At 35.3% G+C, this 19,856-nt stretch overlaps 5 protein-coding genes and 1 non-coding gene across 15 annotated transcripts; 3 read left to right on the top strand and 3 right to left on the bottom strand.

The window, feature by feature from the left end:
• The first annotated feature begins 174 nt into the window (after positions 1-174).
• Positions 175-2,537, top strand: Uqcr-c2 (Ubiquinol-cytochrome c reductase core protein 2). The gene is made up of 7 exons (XM_076318159.1): positions 175-328; positions 657-793; positions 874-1,065; positions 1,144-1,360; positions 1,445-1,876; positions 1,943-2,164; positions 2,251-2,537. Exons 1-7 carry the CDS (start codon positions 281-283, stop codon positions 2,335-2,337), a joined length of 1,335 nt encoding a protein of 444 aa, XP_076174274.1. The 5' UTR covers positions 175-280; the 3' UTR covers positions 2,338-2,537.
• Positions 2,538-3,303: 766 nt separating this feature from the next.
• LOC143150115 (nucleolar protein 11) lies at positions 3,304-6,581 on the bottom strand. Of its 7 annotated transcripts, none has more exons than XR_012992951.1 (6): positions 6,347-6,581; positions 5,737-6,268; positions 4,630-5,663; positions 4,160-4,540; positions 4,012-4,070; positions 3,304-3,576 (listed from the first exon to the last, which is right to left on the bottom strand). XR_012992951.1 is itself a non-coding variant. In XM_076318157.1 (4 exons), exons 1-4 carry the CDS (start codon positions 6,476-6,478, stop codon positions 4,412-4,414), a joined length of 1,827 nt encoding a protein of 608 aa, XP_076174272.1. In that variant the 5' UTR covers positions 6,479-6,581; the 3' UTR covers positions 3,304-4,411. The 7 variants fall into 7 exon arrangements, 1 of the variants encoding a protein (XP_076174272.1); XR_012992953.1 differs by having other exon boundaries at positions 4,269-4,540; XR_012992950.1 differs by having other exon boundaries at positions 4,012-4,540.
• Positions 6,582-7,760: 1,179 nt separating this feature from the next.
• On the bottom strand, positions 7,761-12,435 carry LOC143150184 (uncharacterized). Of its 3 annotated transcripts, XM_076318259.1 has the most exons (6): positions 12,240-12,435; positions 12,001-12,104; positions 10,555-10,696; positions 10,255-10,486; positions 9,743-10,168; positions 7,761-9,012 (listed from the first exon to the last, which is right to left on the bottom strand). In XM_076318259.1, exons 3-6 carry the CDS (start codon positions 10,635-10,637, stop codon positions 8,020-8,022), a joined length of 1,734 nt encoding a protein of 577 aa, XP_076174374.1. In that variant the 5' UTR covers positions 10,638-10,696; positions 12,001-12,104; positions 12,240-12,435; the 3' UTR covers positions 7,761-8,019. The 3 variants fall into 3 exon arrangements, with proteins under 3 accessions (XP_076174374.1, XP_076174373.1, XP_076174375.1); XM_076318258.1 differs by lacking the exon at positions 12,001-12,104; XM_076318260.1 differs by lacking the exon at positions 12,001-12,104 and having other exon boundaries at positions 10,255-10,320.
• A 2,394-nt stretch (positions 12,436-14,829) lies between these two features.
• On the top strand, positions 14,830-15,959 carry Mrps34 (mitochondrial ribosomal protein S34). 2 transcript variants are annotated; one of them, XM_076318628.1, is made up of 3 exons: positions 14,830-14,967; positions 15,043-15,389; positions 15,481-15,959. In XM_076318628.1, exons 2-3 carry the CDS (start codon positions 15,201-15,203, stop codon positions 15,874-15,876), a joined length of 585 nt encoding a protein of 194 aa, XP_076174743.1. In that variant the 5' UTR covers positions 14,830-14,967; positions 15,043-15,200; the 3' UTR covers positions 15,877-15,959. The 2 variants fall into 2 exon arrangements, with proteins under 2 accessions (XP_076174743.1, XP_076174745.1); XM_076318630.1 differs by lacking the exon at positions 14,830-14,967 and having other exon boundaries at positions 14,993-15,389.
• A 592-nt stretch (positions 15,960-16,551) lies between these two features.
• Positions 16,552-18,739, top strand: LOC143150390 (uncharacterized). The gene is made up of 5 exons (XM_076318627.1): positions 16,552-16,950; positions 17,595-17,798; positions 17,863-18,003; positions 18,081-18,368; positions 18,467-18,739. The coding sequence occupies exons 1-5, from the start codon at positions 16,908-16,910 to the stop codon at positions 18,697-18,699; spliced, it is 909 nt and encodes a 302-aa protein (XP_076174742.1). The 5' UTR covers positions 16,552-16,907; the 3' UTR covers positions 18,700-18,739.
• A 187-nt stretch (positions 18,740-18,926) lies between these two features.
• On the bottom strand, positions 18,927-19,019 carry Trnai-uau (transfer RNA isoleucine (anticodon UAU)). Its single transcript is given in 2 exon segments — positions 18,927-18,962; positions 18,982-19,019. It is a non-coding gene; the product is annotated as a tRNA-Ile (tRNA).
• Positions 19,020-19,856: the final 837 nt, after the last annotated feature.

Here is a 19,856-nt window from a genome sequence, read left to right as displayed (position 1 = left end):
GCATAACGAATTTTCTCTATTATATCCCTTCACTTAGAGTCCTAGTAAGGATTATTAGTTAAAAAAGGAAATTTTATTCCAATCTCATTTTTGAATCGGCGCGTTACTTGACGTTTTCGACATACAACGACGTTAATCGATACAAGAATTCACTTTTCTATGCGACGAAGACTGGTTCGCCATCTACAGTCGGCGGATACAATCTAGTAGCTATTAAAATTGGTGCTGTTTCGTGTTCTACTTCTAAGGAAAAGTTCTTCAAGTATTGAGAAATAGGAAAATGGCTTGTTCGGTCGTGCGGTCGTCTTCTTTGTTACGTGCTCCATCGGTAGAAATAATATTGTTTCCTCCTCACGATTTAAAAAAAGCGAATTCATTTACTGTTCTCTGAAAAGATTATTATAGCTGTTATGTAAACGATTCGATCTTTCTATGTGTCAGACTGTATTGTACAAGTTACAAAAGGCTAAACCGTATCAAACGATTATCTTCTTTCATAACTAAGGCTTTAATCTTTTTAATTTATTGTTTGTAACTTTTCGATAATTGTTATTGTGAAATTTTTAAAAAATTTTAAACACATTTTAAAGATAGAAATAAACGAGGAATAGAATGTATATGCATTGAACTCAATAGTATTTTGTATTTTATATTAGGTTAGATATTATGCAGCTGCAGCAACTGCCCAATCTTCTGTTTCCCCCAATCCTAAATCTCAAGTTTTAAGCAATAGAGTCACTGTTGCTACTTGTGACAATAACTCACCAATTGCCCAGGTGTCCATCATTTTCAGGTACTAAAAACTCGAACATAATGCTCAAATGAACCTGTCTTAATAACTTTTTCCTTTGTATATAAGTATTTTGTCTACAGAGCTGGATCACGGAATGAAACATATAGTACACAAGGTGTGGCACATCATCTGCGAATAGCAGCAGGATTAAGTACATCCAGAAGTAGTACTTTTGCCATAATAAGAAACATTCAACAGCTTGGTGGAAATTTAATGGCAACTGTAGAACGTGAAAGTATAGCATACACATTGCAGATTACTAGAAACAATTTGTAAATGTTTTTGTTTTGTTATATTATTTGTATTGAACCACATATTTTTACTATAAGTCAATCCATTTACTTTAACAGATCAGATGCTCTTCAGTTTTTAGAAGATGTTGCCACAAAACAAGTCTTTAAACCATGGGAGATATCGGATGAATTGCCCAGAATGCAATATGAATTATCTTCTTTACCAGACACGACTTTAGTTCTTGAACTTTTGCACAAAGCTGCATATCGTACTGGGCTTGGATATTCTCTGTTTTCTCCAAAGTATCAATTGGGAAAAATTGATACAGAAACTGTAAGTGTGCTTCTTAAAAAAATTACTCCAAGGTATGACAAGATTTTGACATTATTTGAATTATGTTTTATTTTTCTCTCATAGTTACAACACTTTGTCAATACATGGTTTACTGGAGATAAGTGTGCAGTTGTAGGAATTGGGGTTCCGTTATCAGAACTTATTGCTTTTGGAACAAATTTGGCAATTGGCTCAAAAGATTCTGCGAATGAAGCATCAAAATATTGTGGTGGAGAAATACGTAAAGAAACTGCCTCTGACTTAACTAATGTAGCAGTTGCAGTTGAAGGTGTAAGCTTAAAAAATGAACAGGATGCTTTAGCATGTGCTATACTGCAAAGAGCATCTGGTATGGGGCCACGAGTTAAATGGGGCAACAGTGCAAGCCCATTGTATCAATGTGTTTCAAATGCTGCAGGCTCAGATTTATTTGCTTTATCAACCCTTAATGCCAGTTATTCTGATTCAGGACTTTTTGGTTTCGTTTTATGTTCATCGCCTAACATAGCTGGATCTGTGAGTAAATACAAGTCAAATTCTAATCCATAACGTATTATTCTACATATTTTAATCTTATTTCAGTTAACAAAAGCTGCTTGTAAGTGGTTGAAGTCTTTAAAATTATCTGAAAGTGATATTGCTCGTGGTAAAACTATATTGAAAGCTGAAATTTTGAACGCCGCGGATAATGGAACTTCTTTGTTGGAGAATTTGCAGTGTCAAGCTTTATTCAAAGGTCAAGTTTCTTCAACAGCGTCACTGATTGCTGATGTTGAAAAAGTCTCTGCTTCTAATATTAGATCCGTATGTACACTGATAACATAATGGACATATTGATTATACTGCATTCACTATTTTCTTTATTTGTCTTAACAATACATGTGTTCCAGGTCACCGACAAACTTGTTAAAGGAAATTTAACTGTGGCTTCCACTGGTAACTTGAAAACTGTACCATATATTGATCAATTAAAATAGACGGAAACCATATTTTTTTCAAAGAAACAAATAGCGCGCAGTTAATAAACAGACTTTTCTCATTGTTAAAAAGATTGAAGCTAAAGTCCGTGTAAGAGATCTTTTCGCATCTCTGAAATACGCTTTGATAGCGTGTGTTTCGTCGCAGTGAACGTAACATTTTGTAGATACAAATAGAAATAAAAACACTTTTATTCCGAGCTTCGTTTTCTGTATATTATAGCACATTTTTGAGTACATTTTGAAATTTAATATTTACAGGTCAATTTTTGCATAAAATATTTAACAGTCTTGTCATTTAAAATATTAAAGAAACTAGTTGATGTATACTCGACAAAAAAAAAAACTGACTGCATGTCCTCACTAGCGAAGAAGGCAGTCCCTTTCATTACGTGATGGACAAAAAAACTATTGTACTGCCGACTGTCTACTGATGCAGATTACAACGGCAAGTACGTGCGGTACTCTGTCATTATTCGGTAACTAGAACACCACGATTATATATATTTTTATCTTTATGAAAAATATTTATATTTGTTTTTATATAAATACATTGTTGTATGTAATGTTACATATGAAAACAAATTATTATACAAATCAATATAAAGTAAAATAACAAAATAGAAACTGGATATATTGAATAATACGAGAAAATTGAAAAGGACGAAGACAGCATAAACTAAAGTTATAGTGTGCCACTTATCGATTATTAATAAGATGATGCACTTGTGTACCGTTGCAATTCGCATCGGTGAACAGTTCACTAATGACGACGATTTATCTGCAGTAGAGATTCCTATTTTACGCGTATTTAACATATGTGTAATTTTAAGTACATGAATAGTCGTATATAGCTTCATGTATATTTAAGGTGCGTATAGTATTTATTAGTTACTAATTTGTAAAAAATAAACTGATTATATAAAATGTTCAGGCTATAGATACAAAAATAAATTTCCAAACCACTCCCCATTAACACAATTTATTCAATTAATCCTCTGGTTTAGTACAACAAATCTAGTACATTATATTTTTTGATAATAAACAATTTATTTTGGGGTAACTGTATAGTTAGCAATTGAAGAACAGCATTTGAGAGTAACTGATGTTGTTAATGCAATTGAATAGAATTAAACATTTTCTGGATCTGTATTTTCTTTTGGATTTAATTTATTGTTGTGCCTATAACCTCGAAATTTATAAAACCGTATTCTTGCTCCTCAAATTAGTATCCATGTCCTAAAAATTATATGAATTAAATACATTAACATACATGAAATAATATACAAGTAGACGTGTAATAAAAATTACATGGATTACAGTATGGATATGTTTAATACATGTTCAAAATCATGATCTTTAGTATGCTATGCGTCGTGAAGTCAGTTTTCTTTTTTTGCTAAGTGTATACATATTTTTCATGTCAACGGAAAGTAAAAATCTTTTACCATTTTGCAATCCAAGGCTTCATTTCTTAGATATAAACAATTCAAATTCAGAAGTTTAATTTCTAGAATACTGTCCAAATTTTAAGTGGCCCTACAGTTTGCTTATTGATAAATATTAATGACTAAATGTACAAACTACAAAACTTAGTGCTATATGAATATTCAGAGTATTTAACAAAAAATACAAATTTAAGGAGAAAAATTTGTAATAACAATTTGTACCAACTTTATAAATATTTATATATTGTTTATGTCTTGAATCATAGATTGCACACTCCAATGTATCTGCACTCACAATGATTAAGAAAGTATTATTTCCTAGTATCATTAGAATTTGTAATAAATAAATTGACAGTAATAGAATAATATTTAACCACTATTCATGCTCCTATGCATATGCCCTCTTTGTGTAAAGATGTATGTGATTCCTGGGATTTAAATAGCACATTCTGGAAACCAATTACTAAAATTATAGCTGCTTACATAGTGAAAACGAAGTTTCTGATTGCAAAATGGTTCAAGAGTTTCCACTTCATTTTCACTTCATTTCCACTGCATTTTTGGTTTGTCCTTGTTCTGAGATACTCGATATTACATTGTTATGTAATAAACAGAATAATTTCATGTTAGTAAAGATTAATTTCCTCTATTGCATAGAATCTAATATGATTATTTTGCAGCATTTTCCATGATTTGCCATTAATGATTCTTTTTAAGATAGGCCTCAAATTTTCCATATCTTTAAACAGACGTAGCTAAAAGAAATAATGGTTAGAACAGGTTGCAAAAACAACTGGCATAAATCTATTAATACAATGTTCCATGATTTTGCATAAATACTTACATGATCATCTAAAACACATTTAAGTTTATTGAGAAGTATCAATGCTATCGGATCTCGTGACAATAGATAATGTTGATAGTAAGACTCTAATAACAAACTAGACCAATCGTATAATTGCCTATCCGTAGGTTGTTGTATAACAGAATTAAAAAAATCTTCTTCATTGTCTAGTTTTTGTAGCAAGTACTGCAAAAGCCTTAGTATTTCGTCAAAATTTAAACCATTTTTAAGATATGATGATAAAGAGATGTCGGAATAAGGAAGGCTAAAAATTTTATCGAGAAAATCGTTTCTAGAAGAAAAGTTCTTAGCGGCAGAAAGATTACTAATTGTGCCATTTTGTGATGGTAAAAATATTCTATCGGGACTCCTCAGTGAGAAAATTAAAAGATCAATCAATAATTTTTCTGACAGGTCCTTAAAGGTATTCAAACACCATACAATTGATTCAACATCGTTTGATTCTATCAATTGTGGAATAAGTAATTCTTGTATCACAGCATCACTTAATCCTTCATTCGCATAAGCAAATATTTCTTTGGAAAGTTTTACAGGTGGTTGTTGAAACATTTGTTTAATAAAAGTTGGTGCATTCTTTTCCCATTGAGCTACTGTTGATTCTTGTATCATAATAATTTCATTGTTTTCTTCTGCCTCGTCACCAGTTTTGAAATGCAAAGATGAACCAAGTAAAGTAGCTATTCTTTGAGCTGCCAAATGATAAGGTGCAATTGCTAAATGTCTATTAGCAGCAAGCAATAATTTGTCCTCGATTTTCCATAATTTTGCATCTTTTGTATAAAGTTTCAGTTTCTGTGCATCTTGTACCAATTTGAATTGCACATTATAGATCATTAGCACAGCTCCTTCTTCAGAAGCATCAGCCCCATAAATTGCTATAGTGGCTTCATTCAATGGTGTCATAATTACAGGATGCTTTGTATCAATATTAGAAATAGTACCGATTAATGTATTCAAACTAGATTCATTATTTGTTTCTATCAAGGAATGTTTGTACAATCTACCATGCGACCCTAAGAAACAAAATAATGTATAGATTACCTTTAGAAGAAAACTTTAAATTTAAAGAAGAATTAAACCACTTACATAATGTCAACAGACATGCTTTGTTTTTAGTTTGAAGAACTGTATGACCAACTAACTCCTCTGATCTTTGTTTCAACTCCATTCTTCTTACACAATCTATGTCCTTAGAATAGGTTTGGTCATTAAGTTTAACCACTACACAATTGTAAGTTCCATTGGTTTTTGTTAACAAACACAAATTAATTTTGTTATTAGTACGAATCAGATGACAATCTAAAATTTTTTCATCCACATTTAAGATTCCGTCTTTGGACCAATACTTTCTGTTTTGTATGGCCCATTCTAACGATGCGGTTGCTCCATCCTTACGAACCAAAACAGGAGGACATGTTTTGAGAGTAAGAATTGTATGAAAGGGAAATTGAAACTTGTAACCTCTGATGCTATTTAAATCAGTCTCTTTTTCAGACCAAAGACGTATTTTTTTCTCGTTAAATATTGCAACATAACGATGAGTTGTTTCATCATAAATAACTTGTGTTGTTAACCGATCTTTACTCGTCCAACTACTCAATTGTTTTGGATCCTGTAGCTGTAAATACAATTGTATTGTTTATAAATGACTCAAATGCGAACGTTACGTTACTAGTAACACCATATCGAAGTATACCTTATACCGAATTACAATATTCCTTCCTAATGTCACAATTGCACAACCGCTTTCTGAATCTCTTTCAACACCTAGCAAATTTTGTTGGTCGATAAGTGGACAAAGTGTATAATACGAATACAGTTTTGCCATTATAAATACATTAAAGAATCTGTAACACGTGTGTTATTATTAATGAAGTTCAAAATTCAACCGTAATAACCAAATCGCGCATTTCGGACTACGCTGCGCCATGTTGATTTTTCCCCACCATTCATCTTAAGAGCCGCGTGTCCATCAGTTTGTATAACTGAATGAAAAATAATTTAACCAAAAAAATTGACTTTTATATATTCTGCTTGATTACATTAGAATGAAAAGGACTTTTAATAAATTTTTTTTTATTTTCAACTTATGATATGGAATGTCTAACACATTTTGTACTTCGTAATTTGTTATATTTGAAACCTTGTTTGTAACCGCAGAAATAATTTTGTTTTGTATATCCCACCCATTTTGTAGGTATCTATTGGGTAGAATTATTTTACTACTTTAATCCGTGACCACCCTTGTTAGACTTCACCACTACGATAAGATTTTCAACAATGTACCATAGCCCTCCTCCCAATGATCGTTAGCTTAAATATATATTATAGTACTGCCAAATATTTATCTTTTATTTTAACGATACGGATTTTAATTCTTACCATATTTAGTTTTAGTTTTAATTCATACATTTAAATAATAGCATTGAAACTTTATTTCAGTTGGAGTCGATAACGTTGGAAATGACATGAAAATAATGAGATTGACAAGTCCGAGTTTCGTGTCTGCTACGAACTGTTTTACCGACTCATCAAGGTTTACTCATGAAGCCAGGCTTGGCTTGCCAAGATAATTGTAAAAAGAAATGGTAAACCTTTGTAAAGCTGAAACAATTTTTATTCGGTATTCCAATGTTTTCGGTATAAATTTCTAAAAGCTCAGTCTCGTTTGATTATCAGTTCAACAGTTATAAGTTACAAACTGTCCTTTCTGGTAATCAATTATTTAATTGCTTCGACTTCGATACTTACCAGTGAAAAATACTCGCTTCTTTGAAGAAGCTAACAGATAGAGATAGTTAAGAATTTACAGTGATAAAATGTCTAAATCCAAATACAACTATAATTTTTATCATAAATTATACTTAAAAAATGAACAATTAATATGTAAGGTTAAAGTTTCGGTAAAACGTTTGCGTATGCAGAAATAAAAGTTTGTATACAAATGTGTATGTATTTTAAAAACAGTAAGGTATTCGAAATTTTCGAGCAGATGTGTATAGCAGGCTACAATAAAGATTGAAAGAAATCTTTATATTTGCATAATCTTTACTTTCACGTGCAGCAAATAGTACAAAAGGTTCAATTTTATTTTGTACAATAAACTGGCATTCGCGTTAGATCTCTCCTTAACACGTTGAGCGCTACGCGTATTTCTAAGGCAATCCCGTTCAGGTCAAAATTACTGAATTTTATGTAATGAATCAAAATTAAGTAACTTTTAAATCAATTTTCTGGAATTCCATAAAACAGTGTACATTTTATAGCTCTGTATCGTGTTGCCCGATGTCAACCAGCGGTGGTCGACGCGGCCTAAACGAAAAGTCTAGTGTCAGCCACCGATGGCTGACGTGGCACACAACGTGTTAATTAAAACAAATAACGGATTAGCAGAAGCAACACTGTCGGATGTACTATCGACCTACTTCTTAAAAGGCAAGAGGCGTTCGAGGAGGACCAATATCGACCGCGTCGTTCGAATAACTGATTGTGGGTTTGCAGATATTCGGAACGACATATACTGGTGTTTGCTCGAAAATAGTTTCGCGAAATTGTTTCGGAGCATTGACGAAGAGGAGCCTCCCAGAGGTCATCTTTCCACGAGGCTAGTAGCAAAATGTAATCTCCGTTCCAATCGAGATCTATTCTTGCCTTGAACGTCAAAACCGCGGGAGCCTCGATGGTTCGTAGGATGCAACTTTTCGGCGCCATGTTTTTTATCGCGCGTCCGTTACTCGATTTCTTCGTAGTTATCGAGCAACGAGCCGACATCATTTTGTCGATGGTTATCAACCGGCTCTCGATGACCCGTAATTCCAATTCGGTCGTACCAGAAGGTACCGTGGCGTGTTTATTAGCCAAGAAGAAGGTGACACGATCGTTGGACTCCGGCCGGGTAATATCCGGTTTCTCTTGCCGATTTCCTCGTAGCGTGACCGAGGCTACCGATCCTCTTGTTGACTCTTTGCTATCTCGCAAGGTGCGACGATAAACGTTCGAATCTGGAATTCGAGGATTCCGTAGCTTTCCAGGTCGGATATTGTCACGAGCGAATGTCGACGCGTTCGAACGATCTCGTTTTCGTCTGGTTGATCGCTGAACGTAAGTACCGGCCACGGCAACCGTGTACAAAGGAACCGAGCACGTAGAGTCGGCGTAATAAGTCCAACGCGCGGACCATCGATTGTCACCGGAATAAATTTGAAGAAATCTTCTGGACCAGAAACCCTCGTCGACACTTTCGCATCTAATGCTCAGCCAAAGGCCGTCGATCACCGCTGGAAGCGGTGGCGTTTGATGAAACAGCGGAGGACTGTACTCGGTACCGCGTAGCACGCTTCTGCAGATAAGACAACCGAGAACCTGAAACGTTACAAGGATAACGACGATACGTTTAATTCCTTTGGGAGGCTACACACGTTTACAATTCGTCCAACGAGACGAGACCCAAATGCGACGATGATCAGATCGGGATGATTACGTAGAAGATTTTTTCTAAATTTCATTTTTATTTTTTTGTAATTTAAATTAATCGATTAAAAATAGTTAATTTAACAATAATTAATTAATTTCACGTATAATAAATAAACTATTTTTTCGAACAAACGCTTCTTAAAAAAATACAACGAATATAGGATAATAACGGGATTAATGGAATAAGTTATGACACGTATACGGCGTGGATGGAAAATCGTAATTCGACTGGCCAAGGGGCAATTCTACGTAAAATAATAAGGAAAAAATGTAGTACCATGGAGATCGTCTCATTTCTTCACGCATCGTGCGCTGAAGGCGAATCGTATCGCAAACTTCTCTCACTCCGATGCGTGAAGGAGTGGGACGGCCCCTAACGTAGTAGCTCCTCCCATTCCTCTCACTTTCTGTGTGACTCTCTTATCATTTAGACAATTACGACTGGAAAAAATGTAGGATACATATAATGGCTTCATTTTCAAGAAAATTGAAATTAAAGTTTGCTCAACTAAGCTATCCAATTTACTTATTGGACATTGATGATGATAGAATACTGTAGAGGGGAGGTGTAATTCGATATCACTTCTTTTAACAACGAGCCCAATGTTTGCATTCTTACCGTATCGGCGCGTACCAAGGCTGCAGATTGCAACCGATTCGGTTTTTGCGATCCTGTGACTGGTTTTCCAGAACGTCTATTTTGTCCAAGTCCACCAAGCAGTAGTTCGACCCTTATTCGTGTTTTGTTCGCGTTCGTTGGATCGGAGTTTAGCGGGAAATCGAATCGTCTCTTCTCGACTCGGAGCAACATGAGTTCGGTGAACTCAATCCCGAGGAATTCTAGGCAGTCTAACGTGCCTCGGTTCCTCGATCGTGGCAAACGGCTTTGAAAAGAATTCGAGTTCAATCCGTGGTCGTGAAGACTCGTATTTAACGAAACATCGATCGTTCGTCTTTCGTAGATCAGTTGCGCGGTATAGGTACGCCATTTTGTTTCGATCCCACCGCAACTCGCGTTCAATCTACGTCCAAATTTATGAGCGACCTGAAAACGCGACCAACCGAACCGAACGTGTCGCAAAAACTGGACAACGTAAATAATTGTAACAACGAAACGATGATCTGGTTTACCTGTCTGTTAAATGGTATCAAACGTATCGAGTCCAATTGAAACTTAGCTTCGGTGGCACCTGGTACCTTGACAGAGGTTGACGAGATTTCGATAGAACCACGCGCTACGATAGTGTACGTTGCAATACTGCACGATTCTTCGGCATAATAGTATCGTAACAAAAGAAACGTGCCGTTTGCGAAAAAGCTATATTTCCTTACGATGTATTCAGGCCCGGTATGTATCTCGCATCTGGAGAAACAATTTGAAACGATCCACGTTTGCCAATTTATTTCGATAAAAAAATTAAAAATACTTACACTTCCGATAACCAGGTTGAATGTAACCTGGTTGGCGTGTCGTCCGTTACGGTTGCTCTGTCTTCGGAAGCAATTTCTTTCATTATCGAATCGCATCGACTCTCCTCCCTTTCCAATTCTAGAAAAACTGTACAATCTAGGCCTAAGGAAAATAACCGAAACAACGATTAAACCAGACACCACCGATCTTTTCATTCTTCGTCGTCAACGTTCTAGTCGTATTACGTCTCTTCTGACCACCCCTGGTATTTTATATTAGGTGCAAGGGAAACTTCTGTCGCTTTTTTATACCTACTTTTGTACACACTTTGGGTTGTAGGTATTATCCGCTTACGAAAAGAAGGCACAACGTGTTTACATTCTGGCTCCGCCCATAGTCCATTGCCACGCCTACGATTGCAAGTGAGAATCGCCATTGGTCAAAGATGGTGACAAAGACTGACGGGGGTGCATCGGAAGATCAACGGTGACCGTAACGAGACAGAGTGAGAGAGAATACTGCGTCATTGGCGTAGCCTACTAATCAAATGCTAGCTATCAAGAAACAAAATAATTTCGTTCCTATTTAAATACTATCTCTGATTCGATAAGTTTTTCGTAATGAAAAAATGAGTTTCATTTTATATTCGTAATAATCGTTCATACTTGAAAAATTATTTGTAGTGAAAAGAACCAATTTGTTGGAACCAAAGGAATACTCTATTATGAGTTACTGAAAGAAGGTGAAACTGTCATTGCTGATCGTTATTGTTTCTAATTAGAGCATTCGGAGACAGAAATTTAACGTAAGCGTCCGTCTTTGGCAAAAAGAAAAAGTGTCACCTATCATTGTTACAATACTAGACCACATGTGACAAAGAAGATCACTCAAAAACTATCAGAGATTGATTAGAAAATTTCGCCTCACCTTCTCTATTCACCGGATATTGCACCATCGGACTATCGCTTATTCAGATCTCTGGGAAACTTTCTTAATGGGAATCGAATACGTAATCTTCGAATGTGTCAACATGTCAGTGGAAACATTTTTCACGACAAAAAGCGAGGACTTTTTCTCTAGGGCAGTGAGAAAGCTACCAGAGTGACGACAAACAGTCTAAACTGACGAGGGAAATCACATTTTAGAATCAATTTTAACAAATAAGTGATAGTAATCATTTTTGTTTTTCTAAAAAAAAAAAGCGACAAAATTTTCCCTCCCATCTGATACAAGGATTCGATTAAACTAAGCTAATCGAATTTCGACATCTGAACTTAAAAGTGCGAATGAACCACTTAACGTTTATCGGACACGTATTGTGACGATAATCATCGGACAAGTACACTTTAACGCGAGTAACAAATTTGTGCGTTGGTACAAGGAAAACTGATGGTTTCGCGAAGCAAACAAAAGTTGGAAAAGTGGGGGCCTAATAGGTGAGAAAAGGAAAGGGGGGGAAGAGATACCTATTCCACTGCATTCGCATTTCCACGCTTCTCTGTTACCCCTCTGTTATTTTGCTGCCTCCTCGATTGGTATTCCAATCGAATCGACGAAAAGGCACAATAGACTGCGTGATGTTATGCAGTCGATGGTGCAGCGCGTCCAATATTAAAGAGTAAAAAGATATTGTTACGATAAAAGTAGCGCCCATTGACAGGACAATAATGTACTGTACACGTATGAGATGTTTACATTTACTTACACGTAAACAGGCACAGTATAGAGACACCGATCAACGACATATTCACGAGCATTTTCGCCCAGTGATCCGTAATCTTGTTCAAAACGTCCGTACTTTTAACAACGCGAGCGAAACTAATAAAAACAAACTTCACCACTATTTTGGCGAAATTTCCCTTCTTTGCGACGACTTAATTATCACATTGTTTCTCCCTCGACCGAACTCTCCTTGAACGCTCCGGATAGACTTGTATTCCATTCAAGCCACCCCAACGGTTTGTGTATTTAAAGTGTTTCTTCATTGGGAGCTACGTTTCACCTATACGCGGAGAACTGACCGCTCTCCCCACCATTTCTGATTCACTCTTGCCCTATGAAGGTGAGAGCGAGTCTGACAAGGAGAATGTCAGACCTGATCCTCATCGATTTTAATGATATTTTGCAGACTTGTAGTAGATTCATATGTACAACGATTATAACCAGCGTTGTAGTCGTAAATGACCATAGTTAAGAATAATATTAATCTAAAGTCTGAACAAAATTGCTCGGTCAGAGATATTTTAGTAATAGATCACTTCATTCAAGAATTACTTCAGCGTAGTGGAAAGCGTAGAAAACTAGTTGTATTTTGTCGCAACTAATTCGTAATTTTTACAGTAAAAATAGTCGGATTATGTTACGAATTGCTGCCTCGTCCACTCTATTCTCCAGATTTGGCTGCCTGTGATTTCTTTTTGTTGCCAAATCTGAAAAAATAGTTTGGCTAAACAGAGGTCCATTTTGCAGAGTTCAATGAAACCTACTTTTTAGGTGGCTTAAAACAGTTAAAATTTCGCTGAACTAAGTGTATTGAACTATAGATAATCTAGTAGAAGATCTAGTATGAAAACTAGATAAGAAAAAATAACAAAACAAATGCGTCTTTTTCCCCTAATTACGGATACTTATTATACCGCCTATGTACCTACGATATATTGTTTTGATCCGACTTTTTAAGTCAAAGATGATCAAAAGTATCGATACCTGTTTGATACTTCACAAAAGTATCGATACTTGTTTGATACCTTCAAAAAATGAATACAATTCAATATGCATAATAATCATTAATATTTTGAAAATTATTTATAGTGAAAAGAACTAATTTGTATTTCTTAAAAATGATATAAATCCCCTTATACTCATTTCTATCAAGATAAACTCTATATAATTACAATTTACATTCATAATTTTTATATTTTCTTACATTACAAATTTGCCGAGGAACTGTTTCATAGGGACGCAACTTCGAATCGTTCCCCGTAACTAACTCGAACTAAACAGCCGCATTTTCAACATTATATATCCTAATTATTAAAACTTGATTTATAATAAATTTAACACTGAATCAAGGAAGTGATACTGCAAAGTCAGCAGCATTACATTCCTGCGAAATTCAAACGACAGTAGCTCCTAAGAGAATTCATAATGTAAGAAAATGTAAAGATTATACTTCTTTTAATTTTGATAGGACTTGTTTTTGTATAGTTTGTAATTATATAAAATTTATCCAGATATAAATGAGTATAAACGGGGTTATATTATTTTTAATAATACGACAGGAGTGGGGATGTAAACACGCTCTGTTTCTTTTCGTGGGTGAATAATATAGAAGAAATCTTGTTATTTATAAATAATGTGTAACGTTATAAAGGTTATACATTAAAGTGTCGCACAAAGTTTTGGTAATGTACTTTGCTTGGACAGAGCTATTCGGTTGGTTGTCGGAACGACTTCCGCCGGAAAGCAACCTTTTTCCGAGGACTCGTAGATGGCTTCTTTCCTTAACCTCCGCTCTGTTCGATAGAGGTTAACCCTTTTAGTGCCAAACGACGATATATCGTTGCGTGCGCGATCCGTGCCTTGTTCTTCTCATTGCGAAAAAGCTCTACCTCAAAATAAATATATAAAATGTTATAAACGGTCTAATTTCATTGCAAAGGAATTTAAAAAATTCTTAACCGGAACAATACGCAGGAATAGAAAATACATCCCACCGCAGCTTAAACAGGGTATCTGACGCTTACCGTGCATTAGGTAATGCACAATGATTGAAAATGAAATACTTATATTTCATTCTACGTAACCTACATAAAACTGTAATCAAACGATGATTAATGCAAATATTGTTTGCAGAAGAGAAACTTGTTTCTACGTTTTTCATCATAGTTTATATTGATGTTATTATATGATTTTCAATAAGTATTGAAATACAATTGGCATTACATTACCCTCCATTTCTTCCGCAATACGCTGCATTTAAAATTTTTTAAATATTATTCTTAGTTTAGTTTTTATGAGCTTTTCTCCAAGCCTTAGTAAACTCGTTAAATTTGTCCGGTTATCTTCGCATAGGCACTCGTTTTTCAATTATTATTTATAAAAAAAGAAATAAAGTACTAAAATAACAGGTGTTAATAATTGAATTAGTCTTTCATTGTATTTTTTGTGCATTTAGTAATTTAGCTGTATTACAAATAATGAACTTCAATTGATTCACTTCGAACGCAAGGTACAGCGCGAGCTGCCCCACTCTAATGCCTTCAGTGCACGATACGGAAAGGAGTTGGGCGATTTTCACTATGTTACCTTCTCCTACTTCCGGTCAGAAATCTAAGCAGCAAAATTTAGCTTACCTGATTCGGTCTAGTCTATACCTTGTCTATGTTTATATGTTATACCTATGTTATACTTTGTTTATGGTTAAACGTAGAGTGCGTAACGAAACAAACAATTATTTCCGTTCATAATTATTTTTTATTTTTAATATTGTAAATTTTATTTTACAGCAATAAACGAGAATACGATAACTCCATCCAATACAAATTTAACACTATAGTGTCAGATTTGTCTCATCGTGTCGCTACGTTCCTTACGGCACGTATAACGATTTTGTGGCCGAGGAAAGAGGTTAGACTACAATTCTTTTCTTTAGATAATTCGTAAAATGCCGATAAAGTATATTGGCCGGACAACCACTTTCAAAGGAAAATCCCTGTGGGAAATTTTGGGAAATTTAAAAAATCATGGAGTAAATAGAATTGTAATACGAAGTCAGTATCAAAGATATCCGGAAGCATGTTACATGAAAATACTAAAAGTAGCTGCACTACCAAATGTCAACGATAATCCTCACGTAAGTTTTCTTGATTATCTCTACTTCTCAATACCAGCATGAAAACAAGATGTAATCGATGTACATACTAAAATGAATTCGTGTATTGCAGATCTCACGAAAAGTGGTGGCTCTCGTTCAAAGGACTTTTCGAGGTAAAACGTCAGAGAAACCCGTTCAGATAGATTCGGTAAGCTATAAAGCAGATTATATTCTGATACCAAAAGATCAAGAGGCACGTTATCTGAACGCGAATACACAACCAACTGTAAGGACTGTGCCAAGGACAATGGAATTTCCACCTCTTCTAAAAGAAATTTTGATTCGCCAGGCAAAACAATCGGGAGAACCTTTTGTCGACACACCAAAACTAGAGCTTCGATATTGTTCAAAAGGTGTTAGATATTACAGACCCGCAGAAGAGAATGAAACTCCTATGATCAATATCGAGACAATGAAAAGGCAAACTTTATATCCAAATATTAAACATAAAGAACGAGAGTCGTGAATTCGCCTTGATACTATATACACATGTCTAATCTTATAATTTAATAAAGGTGGAATGTTTTTCATACACCCAAACTAATTCACGAATCAACACTTTAGCCAGTTTAAATTATATCCTTCACTTTTGTGTTTTGTTACTTGCTTTATTCGCATAAACCATCCAACGATATTTTTTGCAGCAAACTGAATCAGCATCCATTGTCCCATAATCATCATTAATCTGTACTTCACCTGTGAGTACGTTAAATCTATGATTATTGCATTCAAATTTAGGTGAAATATTTAAAAATGCATACCTAACATACGCATTTTACGCTGCTGAACAGTGCAGCTCGTTTGCATTCCAGATCAATTTCTGGCAGCAATATCCTAATGTTGTGGATCATACCAATAAACCATTTGATAAAATTGTAATACAATATAGAATGTAACAATGTAATATAATATGACGTGATATGGTGTTGTATGGTATAATATGGTATGATATGGTATAGTATTTTATATGGTATGGTGGATATAAAGAAACGGTCTAATACGATACACATCGTGTTTCGAACGTTCACCTTCCAAAATTGCCTCATTTCCTGAACATCCGTGCGTTTTCTCACGAGCCAGCCACGAACGTATCGTTGCAAGTACAATGCCGCCTCGTCTTTGGACCACAACCACGATTTCGGATAAGGCATCCTAGCAGTGGTGATAAATGATAAACCAAAATAACAGCCAAGATTTCGATAAACCTAAAAATCGTTTTCTTCGCCTACCGTAGACGCAACCATTGCTTAAATACTGGAATATCGAATGCATTCAATCGGGATGAAAACGTCTTTGATCGTCGCGAATTATGATTCCATAAACTCTCCGCGAGATAATCGAGACCATTGAAACGACATTTTTGAACCTACAATTTTTTCATACGACAATGTACATACAAGTATGTGCAGTGTTGAACAAGTTGCTTAAATTGTTCGTACTTGTTTCGATGTAACTAGAATAAAGTAAAAGAGAAAGTATGTATGTGATACCCAAAGAATGTTCCACTTAGAGGCTTCGTTCAACGTTTCTTCCAACGCAGGTAATAACAATCGAAAAACCCTTTGTTCAAGATAATTTGACGACGACTGATCCTTTTCTCGAACAGCTAACGTCTTCTCTTTATCGTTTCTGCGATATTCACAACGTACATTCGAGTCATCGTTTTGCAAACAGACTGAACTCGGATTGTTAATATCTACATTCGAGTATTCGGTTTTATAAATGCTTGTTTCATGATTTTCTTTTGGTAATTTGGTACACATCCGTGGACATCCTCTGATGCGAAGCGGATATAATTTTCGATCCGAATGTTTCGGTTTTGCGAAGCGAATGATACGAGCAATATTCTTAAAAGGATAATTGAATGTGCGAAAATCATTTGTCAATCTGTGGCAACGCGATAACGAGCGGTCAAACGATCAACAAAATTGTGTCGAGGTTTCTCGATCGAAAATTCAATTATGGAACTTCTATTAAAAGCGCGATAATTTTCTAAGCGGCCATCAAAACTCGTTTAAATGCCTAAATGTAAGGCCTCGTGTCCCATAGTGAGAGAGGAGCTGAAAAAAGTAGGTATGACTCGCGCGCATCTATTATGTTTTCCATAAAATTTCCTACCTTATCTTGCGTGCTTGTTTACTTCGATGTGAACCATTGTTCTGTGATAATCAACGAGGTTTCTAGTTATCCAGGCGCCGTGGATTTGGAACAAACAACTTCCTTCGAGTATTGAAGATTTTAACCATGAAATTACGAGCGTAAGCTTGAATCCTCGAAACGACAACCGAGGGCAACGGGTGACCGATGATGACTTCGATCTTCATTATACAGAGGAGGAATGGCTGGACGCAGAGCTAGAAGAACGTGACCATGTTTCTACCAGAAAAGGTAAATTAACAGAATCGTAGATAAGATTCAAAGTATTGGCTTAAAACGTTCAATTCGTCGTTAGTATCTGCAAAGGTGGAGGAAAAGAGGAGTGCCATTCCGTCGCCATCAATCGTTTCCACCAAAAAAACGGAGACAACTAATCAACTATCCAACACAGAGCCAAGAACGACAACGGAGTCCACGACACAGTCTAGAAGAGAAGGTAAAGAAGATAACCGAGTTCAAAAACAAGTCGCAGGATTGACTCGAAATATTGGCATGGAACCTTCGATTCGTTAGAACCATCAAGGATTTCAACGGAGGGGAGTATCAGTCTGTCGCTGCCAACTGCCGTCAGCAGGGAAACGGAAACAACTCGACAACTATCTGACATAAAATCCGACAAATTGATCGAAACCAGTATCGTCGAAGAAACGGGGCATTCGTCGTACGAATTCGTGGAACGCGAAAGAATGGAAACACCAAGCAGAACGGGCACGAATGAGGAAAAAATTTCGGGCAGTAGAATTGATTTTGTAAACCTTCAAGATAAATGTGATTCAACCTGTCCTCGCCGTATCTCACGGAGCAAGTATATTTTTTCTAACGATATTGACATGGAATTTTGTTAACCGTGTTTTTTCCATTGTAGCTTCGCTTTAATTTACACGATACAATTTCCACAGAAAGCAGAATACGTAAACTCGAAGAAAGGCAAAACATCGTAGACACTTACTTGCTGAACAAAGGTACTCGTTACTTCGAAGATATCTGCACCTGTTCCCTTTCTTGCGTCGTCCGTGCATTGAGAGACGATCCTTTCATAAGAAGTATATTAACATCTGTCGCCTTGTTTACGCTTGGGCTCAAACTTTGCTCGGAATTAGATGCTTGGTATTTGCCAATTCGGCTCTCATAAGATAAAACCAGGAAAAAATAAATACAAGTAAATTTTATGTACAATATACTCAGTGTTCTTATTTTTCCTCCAGAATCGTTATTGTTCTTACAGTTATTATTGTTATTATTTGTACAATTATTAATAAAATTAACGAAAAATTTCGTCGGAAAGGTATACCTAATAAATGGGGGAGAGTTTGATGCAATTAAGGAATAGAAATTTTAAAGGAAAAAAAAAAAAATATATGCTCCAGGTGAGGCTCGAACTCACAACCCCGGCATAGCTCATCAGTCACTGTCTTATAAGTACCGTGCGCTAACCAATTGCGCCACTGGAGCTGTTGGTAACAACTTCGCTAATATTGTTTTTCAAAGACTCGATTACTAAATCGACAAACAATTATATTATAAAGTATCATATGTACTTAATCACAATCTACTGACACTATATGTAGATATATGTCATTGAACGAAAATATTAGTTCGTAAATATTCCTTATGAGCGTATACGCATATCTGAATACAATCAAACTAGCTTAAACATTTTATTACTGTGTTGAAATACGTCAACGATGTATTGAAAAATTAGTAAAACCCGATAAACACTAGTAACACCACCAATTAAGATCGTTCGTTCCTTTGTTCGTTTAAAAAGTATTACAAAATATTGAAATAGTAGAACACAATATGTAATATCAGGCTATCATTGATCAACGATAGACAAGTTATTACTTTGATTGAATATAGTTTCCAGAATCAACGTTCTTGAATGAAAAAGTTACATAAAAACCACTGGTATTTTATATATTTACATATCGTGTATACTTTGAATTGTATTGCATTATTAGAAAGAAAAAATTTCTTGTGATGACGTTAAGTTTACGATAATGAACTCGCATGTTGTAACCACTTGACTTCTTTTTCACCAAAATAATTGGATCAGCGTATACTAAATCTGATTTGCGTATAATTCCACTATTAAATAACTCTCGAATAATTCCTCGGACTATTTATTATTCCGATAATTGTTATAAAAGAAAAAAAAACAGTGAAGTATCCAAACTTCTAAATTGCTGCAAATTTTATGAACGTAAGTTCGTACTATTGTTAGATCCATTTTCTTTTTACATAACTCGTCAATAACACAATTCATACACTATACAAATGTTTAATCTC

The sequence above is a fragment of the Ptiloglossa arizonensis genome, chromosome 8, assembly GCF_051014685.1.
Source record: "Ptiloglossa arizonensis isolate GNS036 chromosome 8, iyPtiAriz1_principal, whole genome shotgun sequence".
Classification (NCBI taxonomy): Eukaryota; Metazoa; Arthropoda; class Insecta; order Hymenoptera; family Colletidae; genus Ptiloglossa; species Ptiloglossa arizonensis.
This window is presented reverse-complemented; position numbering and strand designations above follow the sequence as displayed.

Excerpts from the sequence above, each read along its gene's own strand:
- Uqcr-c2 (XM_076318159.1), top strand. The coding sequence starts at position 281 with ATGGCTTGTTCGGTCGTGCGGTCGTCTTCTTTGTTACGTGCTCCATCG. Across the intron at positions 329-656 it reads CTTTGTTACGTGCTCCATCG|GTTAGATATTATGCAGCTGC; the intron begins GTAGAAATAATA and ends ATTTTATATTAG. Across the intron at positions 794-873 it reads CAGGTGTCCATCATTTTCAG|AGCTGGATCACGGAATGAAA; the intron begins GTACTAAAAACT and ends TTTTGTCTACAG.
- LOC143150115 (XM_076318157.1), bottom strand. The coding sequence starts at position 6,478 with ATGGCAAAACTGTATTCGTATTATACACTTTGTCCACTTATCGACCAA. Across the intron at positions 6,269-6,346 it reads ATATTGTAATTCGGTATAAG|CTACAGGATCCAAAACAATT; the intron begins GTATACTTCGAT and ends TTGTATTTACAG. Across the intron at positions 5,664-5,736 it reads AGCATGTCTGTTGACATTAT|GGTCGCATGGTAGATTGTAC; the intron begins GTAAGTGGTTTA and ends TTTGTTTCTTAG.
- LOC143150184 (XM_076318258.1), bottom strand. The coding sequence starts at position 12,291 with ATGCTCGTGAATATGTCGTTGATCGGTGTCTCTATACTGTGCCTGTTT. Across the intron at positions 10,697-12,239 it reads TATACTGTGCCTGTTTACGT|GCCTAGATTGTACAGTTTTT; the intron begins GTAAGTAAATGT and ends TATTTTCCTTAG. Across the intron at positions 10,169-10,254 it reads TGATACCATTTAACAGACAG|GTCGCTCATAAATTTGGACG; the intron begins GTAAACCAGATC and ends TCGCGTTTTCAG.
- Mrps34 (XM_076318628.1), top strand. The coding sequence starts at position 15,201 with ATGCCGATAAAGTATATTGGCCGGACAACCACTTTCAAAGGAAAATCC. Across the intron at positions 15,390-15,480 it reads ATGTCAACGATAATCCTCAC|ATCTCACGAAAAGTGGTGGC; the intron begins GTAAGTTTTCTT and ends CGTGTATTGCAG.
- LOC143150390 (XM_076318627.1), top strand. The coding sequence starts at position 16,908 with ATGTTCCACTTAGAGGCTTCGTTCAACGTTTCTTCCAACGCAG. Across the intron at positions 16,951-17,594 it reads CAACGTTTCTTCCAACGCAG|TTATCCAGGCGCCGTGGATT; the intron begins GTAATAACAATC and ends CGAGGTTTCTAG. Across the intron at positions 18,369-18,466 it reads TCCTCGCCGTATCTCACGGA|AAAGCAGAATACGTAAACTC; the intron begins GCAAGTATATTT and ends CAATTTCCACAG.